Source organism: Polypterus senegalus, chromosome 4 (genome assembly GCF_016835505.1).
Source record: "Polypterus senegalus isolate Bchr_013 chromosome 4, ASM1683550v1, whole genome shotgun sequence".
NCBI lineage: Eukaryota > Metazoa > Chordata > Cladistia > Polypteriformes > Polypteridae > Polypterus > Polypterus senegalus.
Window position 1 is genome coordinate 207,253,682 of NC_053157.1, and position 15,290 is coordinate 207,268,971.

The 15,290-nt window shown below is 42.0% G+C and overlaps 1 protein-coding gene across 1 annotated transcript in view; it reads right to left on the reverse strand.

The window, feature by feature from the left end:
• Positions 1 to 6,694: 6,694 nt before the first annotated feature.
• Positions 6,695 to 15,290, reverse strand: part of znf638 (zinc finger protein 638) — a 244,564-nt gene continuing 235,968 nt past the window's right edge. The window contains exon 25 of the mRNA XM_039751902.1: positions 6,695 to 7,448. Within this exon, the coding sequence (XP_039607836.1) occupies positions 7,443 to 7,448 (6 nt within the window). The 3' untranslated portion in view covers positions 6,695 to 7,442. The remainder of the gene's footprint in view (positions 7,449 to 15,290) is intronic.

Genomic DNA, 15,290 nt, shown 5'->3' on the forward strand with positions numbered 1-15,290 from the left:
CTGCCTCCTGCAGACTGTTTCTGATCTGTTGGATTGGTATTTGGGGCTTTTTCTTAATCATAGTGAGGATTCTTCTGTCATCAGCAGTGGAGGTCTTTCTTGGCCTACCAGTCCCATTGAGATTACTGAACTCAACGTTCTTTCTTCTTAATGTTATTCCAAACAGTTGATTTAGGTAATCCTAAGGTTTTACCAATGTCTCAAACGGTTTACTGTTGTTTTTCAGCCTTGTAATGGCTTGACTTTCATTGGCACAGCTCTTGTCCTCATGTTCAACAATGGCAGCTGACTCTAAAGGGTAGAAGCAGGCTGAGGTATCTTATGGAGCCATGAAACACACTTGAGGAGTCACAAATAACTGTGACACCAATTGTCCCAAACATTATGGTTCCCTGAAATGAGGGGACCATGTAGAAAAAGTGTTGTTAGTTCTACGTGGTGTGAATTAAATGTACATAAATACCCTTACAGTGGGATGCAAAAGTTTGGGCAACCTTGTTAATAGTCGTTATTTTCCTGTATACATCGTTGGTTGTTACGATAAAAAATGTCAGTTAAATATATCATATAGGAGACACACACAGTGATATTTGAGAAGTGAAATGAAGTTTATTGGATTTACAGAAAGTGTGCAATAATTGTTCAAACAAAATCAGGCAGGTGCATAAATCTGGGCACCACAAAAAAGAAATGAAATCAATATCTAGTAGATCCGCCTTTTGCAGAAATTACAGCCTCTAAACGCTTCCTGTAGGTTCCAATGAGAGTCTGGATTGTGGTTGAAGATATTTTGGACCATTCCTCTTTACAAAACATCTCTAGTTCATTCAGGTTTGATGGCTTCCAAGCATGGACAGCTCTCTTTAACTCACACCACAGATTTTCAATTATATTCAGGTCTGGGGACTGAGATGGCCATTCCAGAACGTTGTACTTGTTCCTCTGCATGAATGCCTTAGTGGATTTTGAGCAGTGTTTCAAGTCGTTGTCTTGTTGAAAGATCCAGCCCCGGCCAGCTTCAGCTTTGTCACTGATTCCTGGACATTGGTCTCCAGAATCTGCTGATACTGAGTGGAATCCATGCGTCCCTCAACTTTGACAAGATTCCCAGTCCCTGCACTGGCCACACAGCCCCACAGCATGATGGAACCACCACCATATTTTACTGTAGGTAGCAGGTGTTTTTCTTGGTATGCTGTGTTCTTTTTCCTCCATGCATAACGCCCTTGTTATGCCCAAATAACTCAATTTTAGTTTCATCAGTCCACAGCACCTTATTCCAAAATGAAGCTGGCTTGTCCAAATGTGCTTGAGCATACCTCAAGCTGCTCTGTTTGTGCTGTGGGCGGAGAAAAGGCTTCCTCTGCATCACTCTGCATACAGCATCTCCTTGTGTAAAGTGCGAATGGTTGAGCGATGCACAGTGACTCCATCTGCTGCAAGATGATGTTGTAGGTCTTTGGTGCTGGTCTGTGGGTTGACTCTGACTGTTCTCACCATTATTAAGCTTCTGTCTATCCGAAATCTTTCTTGGTCTGCCACTTCGAGCCTTAACTTGAACTGAGCCTGTGGTCTTCCATTTCCTCAATATGTTCCTAACTGTGGAAACAGACAGCTTAAATCTCTGGGACAGCTTTCTGTATCCTTCCCCTAAACCATGATGGTGAACAATCTTTGTCTTCAGGTCATTTGAGAGTTGTTTTGTGACCCCCATGTTGCTACTCTTCAGAGAAAATTAAAGAACGAGGGAAACTTACAATTGACCCCCTTAAATACTCTTTCTCATTATAGGATTCACCTGTGTATGTAGGTCAGGGGTCACTGAGCTTACCAAGCCAATTTGAGTTCCAATAATTAGTTCTAAAAGTTTTGGAATCAATAAAATGACAACGGTGCCCAAATTTATGCACCTGCCTGATTTTGTTTGAACAATTATTGCACACTTTCTGTAAATCCAATAAACTTCATTTCACTTCTCAAATATCACTGTGTGTGTCTCCTATATGATATATTTAATTGACATTATTTATCGTAACAACCAACGATTTATACAGGAAAATAATGACTATTAACAAGGTTGACCAAACTTTGGCATCCCACTGTAAATGAAAGGCTGCAATGTAGTGTGCAACTTTCATCACATCTGAATTGCTTGACTTGTAATTTTTAACTGTGGAGCAGAGTGGTATCTCAAGGAAAAATGGGTCTTTCTCCCAAACGTTCTGGACGGCACTGAACAGTATATAATGAACAATGACTCTACTTTGCTTTATGACTGGGAGCGGACTCCAGTGAAGGTAGGATGACCCTAGTTGTTCACAGAGATTTTCTCTCTCTTTTCTTTCCCTTCTCTGCATGTGTTTGGTGTCACATCTCAGTAACATCCAACACTGATCGATGTGGCCTCTGTATGGCTCTCAGTCACTGGCACTGTGTTAGATGTGTACTGTCCTGCTGTTGACAGTAATAATAATTCTACGTCTTCAGCCTGGAATCCACTGATAGTCAGTGTGAAGCTCGTACCAGACTGCGTACCAGTAAAACGCACTGGGATTCCACTCCAACAGCTCGATGCACTGTTAAACTTTAAGATTTTGGGCTTCTCTCCAGGCCTCAAAAGGTACCAAGCAATATAATTGCTAATTGAGCTGCTGGCTTTGCAGTTGATGTCACCTTTTTCTCCAAGCTGGACTGATGCAATAGGTGGTGTTTGTGTCATGTGAATCTCCGCACTGGAACCTAAGATATGTGTAATATGCAAGGGATATATTGTAAGAAATCTGTAGCACTCAAAAAATAACACTTTTACCATAAATAAAATGGTGAGGTGTTTTTCCTCTAAAAATTGTGGAACCAAAAGTGATACATTACTGTAAATTCAGACTTCTGAAAAATTGGGTGTTAAACACAAACACCTTTATGTATAAATTTACAGAAGTATAGATAGATAGATAGATAGTGTGGACGCGACCCGGACACAGACAGGCGGACATGTTGTTCATCCCCACCACACGTTTGTTTTACACTGTTTACAAGTTCAAAAGTCAGTGCACACACGAAACTCCGCACAGTCCTGGCCACACAATGCCTTCTCTTCGGGCCGCCCACACACTCTCTCCTGCTTCCACCCGACTCCAGCCTCGAATGAAGGGAGACGGCCCCTTTTAATTCACCCCGGATGGGCTCCAGGTGTTTCCCGGCACTCCTCCCTGGACACGCCCCAGTGTGGCGGAAGTGCAGGCTGTTCTCCCAGAAGTTCTCCGGGTGTCCCGTCTCCTCTTCCCCCCAGGGGGTCCAGGGTCCCCAAGGCATTGGGGCGCCCCCTGGTGGTGACCACGGGTCCCTACAGGGTTGGGCTTCCAAGCCCCCTACCCGTGGCCCCCAAAGCAACCAGGATGGCGGCCCCCACGTGATCCAGGGTGGGCATAGCCCCTCTTCCGGTCCCTCAAGGCATCTCAGGCAGGTCGTTGCCCCTGGCATCCCTGACAATAGATAGATAAATACTTTATTAATCCCAAGGGGAAATTCACATATTCCAGCAGCAGTATACTGATAAAAAACAATATTAAATTAAAGAGTAATAAAAATGCAGGTAGAACAGACAATAACTTTGCATAATGTTAGTGTGGAATTGAAGAGTCGCATAGTGTTGGGGAGGAACGATCGCCTCAGTCTGTTAGTGGAGCAGGACGGTGATAGCAGTCTGTTGCTGAAGCTGCTCCTCTGTCTGGAGATGATCCTGTTTAGTGGATGCAGTGGATTCTCCATAATTGATAGGAGTTTGCTCAACGCCCGTCGCTCTGCTACAGATGTTAAACTGTCCAACTTTACTCCTACAATAGAGCCTGCCTTCTTAACAAGTTTGTCCAGGCGAGAGGTGTCCCTCTTCTTTATGCTGCCTCCCCAGCACACCACTGCGTAGAAGAGGGCGCTCGCCACAACCGTCTGGTTGAACATCTGCAGCATCTTATTGCAGATGTTGAAGGACGTCAGCCTTCTAAGGAAGTATAGTCTGCTCTGTCCTTTCTTACACAGAGCATCAGTATTGGCAGTCCAGTCCAATTTATCATCCAGCTGCACTCCCAGATATTTATAGGTCTGTACCCTCTGCACACAGTATGCATTTTAAACATGAAGAAATCTTACAAATTCTCACTGCGGAGGGAGAGCCATGTCACCCCCACAAAGAGAATCAGAGGAGTCATTTTCTCAGATGTTTCTGTGCCTTTTAGTTTTCTGACCTGTTGATTGTAAAGCAAAGCAGAAGGAAGTTCAACAGCCAGGCAAATGAGATCCTTCCAAACAATCAAGCGTTATGCATCACTGGAGGAGACATCTGCTGAAATAAGCATGGCCAGTCAGACGTATCATGAGCCACGGCATAAACGGTTTGCAGTAGAACTCCTGCCTGAAACTGAAAGAGTAGCAGCTGAGGATGTTGGATACACTGCATTCAATAGAAGTGTTTCCATAAAACAATTTATTAAGTGAGGCCAACTTAGCCTGAGCGCCTAGACTGATCATTTCTCACTCTTCCCATTGAGTACATGTCGAGGTCTGGGTGCTGGCAGTGCATTGATATCTCATTTTTTAGAACAATTCATCAACTTTAGTGTGTAGTTTTGTGCAGCTGCTTGAACTGAACACTCTTCCTATTCTGAATGTTGATTCTTCTTTCTTTGAAATGGAGTAGAATAAAATAAAATATCTGCATGCATCTGACATTATCGTTACTCTTATGCTGCGTTTATACATTGTGAGCATTCAATATAAGTGTTTTAGTAATTCACAGTTGTTTTACAGTATATCCTACATTGTGCATGCATCTGACTTGTTAACCACATTCTCACAACATATCACAGTGTGTTGCTCGACCATAAACAGGCAATACAATACAATACAATACAGTTTATTTCTGTATAGCCCAAAATCACACAGGAAGTGCCGCAATGGGCTTTAACAGGCCCTGCCTTTTGACAGCCCCCCAGCCTTGACTCTCTGAGAAGACAAGGAAAAACTCCCAAAATAAAAAACCTTGTAGGGAAAAATGGAAGAAACCTCGGGAAAGGCAGTTCAAAGAGAGACCCCTTTCCAGGTAGGATGGGCGTGAAGTGAGAAGGGGGTCAATACAATACACAGAACAGAACAAATCCTTAATACAGCATAAAAATAAAAATTATAGAAGTACGGAGCAGAATTTAACAGTAGATGATATGACATAATTAGGTTTGGATATTTTTAGAGTCCTGGAGACCTCATCCATCTAGCTGCCTCCCCATTTGGCCATGCCACGGCTGAAACGTTGCTCCGATGAAAGGACCCCTCTTTCCCATGATTCCTGTGATCCTCCATCAGGGATGACTTTACCATAGGCTGGCAAACAACTTGGCAGGTGGGCCGTGGCACCAATTGCCTCATTTGGGTACCGAGAACAGAAACAGAATAGGTGAGGTTAGTATTCAAATATAATTATCATGTTACTTATGTTTTAGTGCTAATGACTAACAACAGAGATGCAGTCTGTACAGTTAATCAGCAGCTCTAGTCAGGATATGCTAAACTGAAGTAGTGAGTCTTCAGCCGGGATTTAAAGGCTGAGACTGAAGGGGCATCTCTTATGGAAGCAGGAAGACCATTCCACAGTTTAGGGGCCCTGTAACTAAAAGCTCGACCTCCCACTGTTATTTTATTAATCCTTGGAATCCTAAGCAGACCGGCATCTTGAGATCTTAATGTGCTCAGGTTTGTAAGTCATGATAAGTTCAGACAAGTAAGCGGACCTTGGCCATTTAATGCTTTATATGTTAAAAGGAGGATTTTGAAATCTGCCCTAAACTTAACTGGGAGCCAGTGTAAGGATTTAAGAACTGGGGTTATGTGTTCATATTTTCTTGTTCTTGTAATAATTCTTGCAGCAGCATTTTGGATTAACTGGAGGCTGTATAAAGAACAGTTTGAACAGCCAGTGAACACCGCATTGCAGTAGTCAATCCTACTAGAGATAAATGCATGAATTAATTTCTCAGAATCCTGTTTATTTAGAAAGCGCCTTAATTTCCTAACATTTTTAAGATGGAAAAACATGTTTTGGACAACTTTGTAATATGTGCTTTAAATGACATGCTAGAGTCAAAGATAACTCCTAGATTGCGGGCTGATTCAGTAAAATTAATTGGGATTCCAACTGAGTTAAATGATGACAAAATATTGCTGTGATCAGCGTCATTCCCTCCAACAATTAACATCTCTGTTTTATCTGTATTTAAAGACAAGTAGTTCTCATTCATCCATTCCTTTAATTCACTAACACAACTAATTAAAGACAACATCGGAGAAACTTCATTTGATTTAAATGAAAGGTATAACTGGGTGTCATCTGCATACAGTTAAAATTAACATTATGTTTCCTAATGAGAGATCCCAGTGGAAGCATGTAAAGTGAAAACAGTAAAGGTCCCAGTACTGAGCCCTGCGGGACACCATATTGAACTTCTGTGTATAATGATGGAGTACTGTCAGCACATTTCTGTACATACTGGAATCGATTTGATAAATAAGAACTGAACCAAGCGAGCATAGTGCCTGTAAGCCCAACATCGTTTTCTAGCCTGTGCAGTAAAATAGAATGGTCAATGGTGTCAAATGCTGCACTTAAGTCCAACAACATAATTACAGTGGAGTTTCCTTCATCAGAGGATATCAGAATGTCATTTACAACCCGTGTTAGTGCAGTTTCTGTACTATGACCAGTGCGAAAACCAGACTGGACTTTCTCAAATGAATTGTAATGCGTATGGTGTGACTGAAGCTGACTGGCGACTACTTTTTCTAGTATTTTAGAGAGAAGGCCAGTTATCCCATGAATTTCTCTAGTGTACCTAAGTATCAGTGAAGATATTATCACCTGCAACTTAACTTCGGGAGCCCATCTAGTCCAACTTTGGTAAGAAAAACGGCAGGAGTGCAAGTTAGCTCTCTGCTGTGCCCTTTAAACATCACAGTTCGTTTCGCACGGTACAATGGATAAATAACATGAGTCTAACATTAAGTAATCAAAAGTATGTATAAATATGAAAATATATTGTGAACAGGGGGGCTGAATGCACCCCTAGAAGACACGGACGCTTCTCCAAAACCCCCTCTTAAACGCTGATACAATGGGAATAAATACCGTTTACCCCCTCTTTGCTCCCTTACTTGTTGGACTGGTGCTGTTGCTCTGTCGCGTGATGTGCTCCTCGCATGGCACTTCGCATACTTAATAGCCTGAACAGCACCTGTCCCTTTTGGCTCTTTGCTTTGTCTCTCGCTCCTCCTCCAGACATCTTCTGCTCCTGTTGGTGGTCCCGCTCCTCACGTGCACCCCCATGATGAGGAAGATGTTTTTGCTTTCTTTTAATTGAGAGACGGAACTGTCACCTCGTCTTTACATGGAGTTCATTTTACTTCTAAAAAAGAGACATATGCTTGTTTGCTGTGTTTGAACAAAGTTCCTGTCTCTACAATCTCCTGTGTTTCTGTGCAAATCTGTGACCCAAGCGTGACAATATCTAATAAGTATAAAAAATACATGTAAGTATATATACAGTAATTGGGTCATTAAGTGTCATATCCCTCTAGTGTCATTTTCCAGTCTTGATCATTAATTATAGTGCTCATTGTAGCTGCCGAAATAAGGTATGGTCAAGCACGGGTAAAACGCGTGTCTAAAGAAATCTCACAGTCCAAAAGTTTGTTTTGAAAATATTTAGTGAAAGTTAAAAAGCAAATAATCCACACAAGAATAAAAGAAAAAATAGTTACACACGTAGAATAAAAGGCAAAAAAAGGGAAAATATGTATCTTGTCTTAAACTTAGCTTTTCTTGAGAAACTTTAGTTATTTCTGTACTTAAAAGTTCTTTACTTCTTCTTCTCTACTTAAATATTCTTAAATTCCTCTTCTGTATGCTTTAAGCATTCGGCACAGCGCGTGAATGAAGTGCTGTTTTCTTACATATTTACTTCACACACTCAAAAGGCCCATAGGCCGGTTGGCACATTGGCATGTGCCCAGGCACAGTTTAAAACCATATGCCTTCCATACCTTACTCAAGGCAAGGCTGTCACTAACTGGAGAATAAAGTTTACTAAAGGCTGTTAGAAATGGGAAGATATACCAACGCAATTCAGTAAACAGAGGTTATAGGAACCTCCCATAGATTGTGCAGAACTAGGAAAATGGCTCTTACACTCATCATTATTAAGTAGGACTCATCTTAAAAGCATATAGTCAAATATACGCTTAGCCAAACAATTAAGATTTTTTTTTTGTTTTATATCAATAGATATTAAACTTTGTGTTGTCATTTTCGTTTTAACTCTTTGGGTTTGCTCTCTTGATTGCATCCAAATCACGATAAGCAAGCAGACCCCAGGACTAACAAAAATGAATGGATAAGGACAGCAATTCCAGTGCTAACTTCTGCCCGTGTTAGTAAATACTGGCTTAAATAATCAGAAGATTAAAAAGAACAAAATTGTATAAATTAAATCTAACACAAAGATTATTGTTTCATTCAGACATTTCATTGTTTCATTCTTGTTTCATTCAATCATAACTAACTTGTAATTTCTGGAGTGACAGTATAACTAGACAATAACTTGACAATAACAGTTTACCTAGGAATGCGAGTTCATTTAATAGAAGATGGTTTGGAGGAAATTCTGCGCCAAAGGGAGCCCCCAAGGAACCCCTGGTATGGAGGACTCACTGCCATAAGCACACGGGCTGTGTCATTCTGTCACCTCTCTAGCATTGCGGCACCTGCTTTGCCCTCCTTTGTCTCGCCAGCACTTCCTCTGCTCCATTGCAGATGCTACACTTGAACTTATACAAATAATTGAATGAGGGTCCAGCATGGACAGAATGACTTTTTAGTCTAAACTAGTTTAGATATACGAAGTAGAGAAAATAAAATCAAGTAGGAATCTTCTGACCTTGGCGTTGTCTTGTTAACACTGGAAGTATTTAATATTTCATTCAATCTAGCCTTCACCACTGTAGTTTCTGATTACTAAATTATTCACTCTATCCTAAGAATTTTTTTGTATTGTATTTTGGCAAATGTTCTGAGGAGACGTTAAACGGTCCTCCAACTTACAGGGAAAACTTGAGGATTGGTGGCAAGATCGGCACTCCAGAAACTGTAACAACTTTACGCAGTTCTGAAACGGCAGACAAGAATCCTCTCTGTAGGAGTAACTCTAACCAACATAAAAAGGCGGCTTACATTATGAAAGGGATGGGGGAGAGCCCTTAGAAGCCTCATCCCTAAAACAGTCAAAACTATTGTAGAGCCAATGGGGTCAGGCCTGTTGGGGATCAGAACTGGTGTGGTGCTGAAGCATCGGCCGCTATACGGCAGCACTCAGGTGCCAGTTTGAGGTGGCCCATCCAGGTAGGCACGTGGAACATCTTGTCTTTCCGGCATGATGATCATCTTCCTCTTCATAAACTCTTCATTGGCCAGGTCTCTGTAGGTTGGGCACACCTTTTATTGGTCTTGTAGCTCTGATGGCTGTCATATTCAGGGAGTAGCTATTGCAATGGCAGATCAACTCCTTCTGATGGTGTTTCAAATGTCACTCCTTTCAACGAGCGTATTATGAGACTCATATTAATGTGCTCTCTGGGTGCCTTATCTGTTGTTTCAGTGTATGCACTGACTGGAGTAAGTGAGGGAGACATTTTATTTATGGCTTCATTCTGTGGTTGATGGGTGACCACGAGGTGACACTCCTTTAGACATGGGTGATTTCAGTGCGACTGCTGGCACTGACAGGGCTTGCTATTAGGATTGTGTTGGTCCCCATGGGTTTGATGACCATGGTGAATAAAGCTCCATGTTCCTTGACTTTGCTAAAAGTCAGGGGCTGTGGATCACTGGATCCTGTTTCCAGCACCCTGAGCCACATCGTTGGACTTGGTACTCCAATACTGGTGGTGTGGTGAAGGAGATCGGTCACATTCTTGTGGGCAGACACTAGAGGCTCCTACAGAACTGCAGGGTGCACAGAAGTGCCAAGTTTATGAATTCTGACCATAGACTTATTGTTGCTACTCTGATGATCCAGCTTAGGTCCAGTAGGCTACCACCTACTAGGAGAATGAGGCTGTTTCTAATGTGTTTGCACACAGTTTGTGTGAGGAATTTTCAGACTTGGGTGCGACTGCTAATTGTAATGTGATGTGGGAGAGCATCCATGACAAGACCCTGAAGGTTATTGTGTTACCAGTGTGCCCAGAAGGAGGTGTTTCATCTTGCAGGGCACCCAGGATATCATCACAGCGCACAGCTTGATGGCAATGCCAGTCTGTACCAGGACCTGTGAGGGATGGCTGTGAGGGCTCTGATGGCAGATAAGGAAGAATCTGTGAGCAGGAGATACATCATCTAAGGTCTAGTGGCCCACGTCCTGCTTACAGAGGAATCAAAGCATTACGCACATCAGAATCAGTTCCCTGGACAGTCACAGTCAGGGCAAGTTATGGAACAGTCCTTACAAATGATGCTGCTATTGTGACCTGCTGGGGTGGCTATTTTGAGCAGCTGTTTAAAGCTGATCCTCTGGCTAGGACATTGGATACCGCTGGGTCTATGGCTCTTGAGGCTGATCCTCCAATTAGCTGTGAACCACCCCATCTCACTGAGATTGCACAGGTGGTGAACCAGCTGAGGGTAAGGAAGGCTGCAGGGATCTGTGGTATCCGGGGTGAACTTCTCCAGGCTGGTGGTAAGGATGTCCTCCTGGCATTGTAAGCAATCTTTGCTTCCATTTGAGATGAGAGACTGGCATCATCCCAACTGACTGGAAAACAGGATTTGCCGTCCCAATTTGGAAAGGGAAGGGCGATCACCTGGATTGCAGCAACTATGGGGGAAAATACTGCTTTTGGTGCCGGGTAAGGTCCTTGCTAGGGTCACCTTCAGCAGAATCCATGATCACTTGCTCACCTACCAGTGATGGGAGCAGTCTGGTTTTATGCCTATGAAGTCCACCATTGACCACATCCTGGCACAATGTCCTCATGGAGCACAAACACGAATATCAGCAGAGTTTCTTTGCAGCCTTTGTTGATTTTTATAAAGCATTTGATTAAGCTGCCCTGTGCGACATCCTGAGACTTTGTTGGATTGTCCTGAAGTTGCTAGATATCAAGGTCGGCACTAGTACACTGGTACTGTGACAGCTGTGCAGAGTGGGGGGAGAACCTGTATTTTTCCCAGTTGATTTTGGGTTCATCGGGGTATGTTCTTGCTCCTACTCTGTTCAATGCGTGCATGGATTGGGTGTTCTATAGTGGCGTGGGGTTCAGCAGCTGTGGGGCATCTGTTGGTGAGGAAAGATTCACTGATCTTGACTTTGCCAATGATGCGGTGACCTTCGTAGAGTCAATGGATGCTCTGATCAGGGCTCTTGAGAGACTGAGCGAGGAGTGTGTGTCTAGGCTTGCAAGTGTCCTGGATAAAAACCAACAGGCACGCCTTTAATGACCTCTTGGGCACAGCCATCAGCAGTGTGTCTGTCTGCAGAGAGAGTGTCGACCATGTTAAGAGATTTACTTACCTTGGCAGTGACATTCATGTCTCTAGTGACTCTTCCTATGAAGTCAGTAGACAAATAGGGAGAGCATGGGATGTCAATAGTAGATGGAAAGGGATATGTGGTGCCTCATCTATAAATGGTGTGTACATACAAAAATATTGCATACACCCGTTTCCATTCTTGTATCGCGATGTATAAAAACTAAACTTGGCGTAAAGCCACGCACATTCTCACAGCAGTCTTAACCTCTGCGTATGCAAGTTTTCAGCTTGTTTTAAAAAAAAACTGCCGGCACCCAGCGTCAAAGCAGTGTTACTGTTCCTGTGTGGTTTCCCTTTATTTTTTTAGATTCACATCCCTGAAGTGGTTTTATCAAGTGCAATGAAATGAACTGCATATCATTTTTAATTTAAGGCATCTGATTGTAATCAACCTGTAACAATATAATTGTGCACGGAATTGCCAAACTATTCCAAATCCCATAGCTGCTTTAGCGTTGTTAATCTTGGTGCACCACTCAGAGTATTTAACCCACTGCATCTGAGTGTGGAATCACAGCTCTACATGAGCTGATAGAAAAGAGGATTATCAGGATACAGCATCAAGCATACGCTGCCTCAGCCATGCGCACAGTCTATTTGAACTGTTTTCATACGTCAAATGCTTCAGAACCTTTCCTGTTGGGACCTGGTGGTTCAGACGTAGTTTCATTGAGCTCTAAACACACTCAATCAGTCCATCAAGTGCTCTCTGTAGAACCGTTTGTACTTATTAGTACAATTACCTCACTTTAAACTTGCACTACAGTTGTAATATTGCACAACCTGAGCCACTTATGCTTACATATTGTATATTTTTCATTGTTTATTTTATTGCATTATTATTATTGTTATTTTATTATTTTATAGTAAAATAATTTTATGGAGGATTTGCATATTGAATCTCATTGTACCATACAATAACAATAAAGGAATTCAATTCATATCATTAGAAGAGAGCACATATTTACAGATGATGACGACTGGCTTTTAAGTCGTGACCCTGGATGAATAGATCAAGTCAAAATTAAATTTGTCATCTCAATCATATACAAGTATACAGATAGACAAAAATGCGAAGCTCAGGGTCCACAGAGTAACAACATGACGTGCAAATAATAAATTAAAAACACAAACAAGACGAGACATTGCGCAAAGACAAGACAAAGAAGTAGCAGCAATATTGATGTGTAGTTAGCAATATGAACATTGATGCAATGTATTGTATTTGCAATCTAGATAAATAAATATAGTCAATAGATATGTAATATAATTAATGAATAATAGATACTGATGATACAGAAATTATCAGTGTATGATAATAGTTGTTTAAGAAGTGTAAACAATGAAAGGTTATAATGTTTCACAGCAGAAGGATATCAAGAGTATCAAATACTTAAAGGTCAGTATGAGATTTTCAGTTTTTTTCTACATGTCCACTCGTCTTTGCAGTAAAGTGTTTTTTTAGAGGTGGTTGAGGCAGTGTGGAAGATCCCAGGTGGAGCCTGGTGTTAAGGAGTCTGACATCTTGGGGGTAAAAACTCTCCTGCAGCCTTGCAGATCTGGCTTTGATGCTGCAGTATCTTCTCTTGGATGGCAGAAGTGTGAAAAGTCCATGTGAGGGGTGTAAGGGGTCCTGCACAATGCTGGACACTGCGTTTGTAAAATGTGTCCTGTAGTGAAGGGAGAGGCACCCCAATAATGTTCTCTGCTGTCTTCACTATCCTTTGCAGGTTCTTCCGGTCAGATATGTTGCAGTTGCCATACCAGACAGTGATGCAGCTGGTCAGAACACTCTCAATGGTGCCTCTGTAGAACATGGCGAGGCTGGAAGGGGGAAGACTTGCTCGCTTCAGCCGTCTCAGGAAGTGTAGTCTCTGCTGGGCTTTCTTGATTAGTGATGAGGTGTTATGTGTCCATGTAAGTTCCTCAGTTATGTGCACACCGAGAAACTTGGTACTCCTAACAGTCTCCATGTCTAAACCGTTGATGAATGGAATAATTAAACATGTACAACGAAGATATTTCAATGTTCCTTAAAACTTTTGAAGAATCGGCGTTCTAAGCTTACAGATAGCTTGACATTTATTAAAGAGATTATTGTGTGGCAATTGGTTACTTGGAGAAAGAAAAGGAAGGACATCAATTGGGGGTTTACATTTGAAAGAGATTGAGGGTCGCACATGGCGCAGCAAGCATCTTGTGGGGGCTAGGAACAATCTCTAGGTGGGAGACCAGCTTGTCACTATCACTGTGCCACTGTGTACTCATGTTTAATACACGCTTTAATTCCTATCATCCTGAAAATGATATCAAGTATACCTCTTAGTACCTAAAATATAATGTATTCTGTGTCCTGTTGGCGTAAGAGAAAGCCAGTTTAAGATGCACATAGTGATTCACACACATAGAGCACATACAGGTAGAAGAACACATAGAATACAAAGCATTTAATGTGCTATTTTAGTTTCTATGAGATCTGAGAAACTAATAAATTAAATGACTTTAAGATTAAATTTACAATGTTCTGCTTTAATAACAAAATAAACTATGGGATTGAAATGAATATTTTTACCTTTTTTCTTTAACCGTGTCCTTATTTTTTTCTCTCTGTACGCTAATACGCTTCCATATGATGCTCAGACGGTGGGCTACAACTCGCCTTTTCTTGGCAACTTCGATATCTGACCACTTCTTTTTTTTTATTTCGGCCACTGTGCAACTTTCTGAACTATTGAGTTTTTCTGTCACTCTGTCACTCGATCAACTTTCTTTTGTTGTTTATACCACTGCTTAAACCAATAAATAGTTCAAGTTTAAAGTTTATTGTCATATGCACAGTAAGGAAACACGTTTCCCTGTACAATTAAATTCTTTCTTTGCTGTCCACACCAAATGCCAAAACCAATGTATAAAGGTAAACATAAATAGTAAGTAGTCGATAGATAATAAGTAATAGAGGCAGCATAAAGTTTAAAAAACAGAATAGAAGTATAAAGTGTAATGTGCAGGTAGGTGTGTGATGGACAAGTCAAATACTGTTGTGTGAGGTAGACAGAATGAGGTGAACCATGGTTATAAACTCCAGTCAGTTATTTAGGAGTCTAATGGCCTTGGGAAAGAAAGAGTTCTTTAGCTTGGAAGTCCTGCATTTCATACTTCTGTACCTCCTGCCAGTTCGTGTTGGGGGTGGGTGGGGTCCCTGAGGATCGAGGCAGTTCTCCTTCGGACTCTGCAGTAGTAGATGCTCTGCAGAGAGGGCATTATGGTCCTGGTGATCTTCTCAGCAGTCTTTACCACTCTCTGCAGGCGTTTGTGGTCCATAGCAGTAGTGTTGCCGTACCACACGGTGATGCAGCTGGTCAAGATGCTCTCAGCAATGCAGCTGTAAAAGTTGCTGAGGATCTTAGTCGACATACCTAACTTCCTCAGCCTCCTCAGAGAGTACAGCCGCTGTTGAGCCCTCTTGACCAGCTGTGTGGTGTTAAGTGTCCAAGTGAGGTCCTCATTGATGTAGACGTCCAGGTATTTAATGCTGCTCACCCTCTCCACTTCAAGCCCTTGGATGAACAGTGGCCGGTGAGGTCTCCTCTCCTTCCTCATATCCACTATCATCCCCTTCGTCTTGTTTGTGTTGAGGGTGAGGTTGTTGTCCTCACACCAT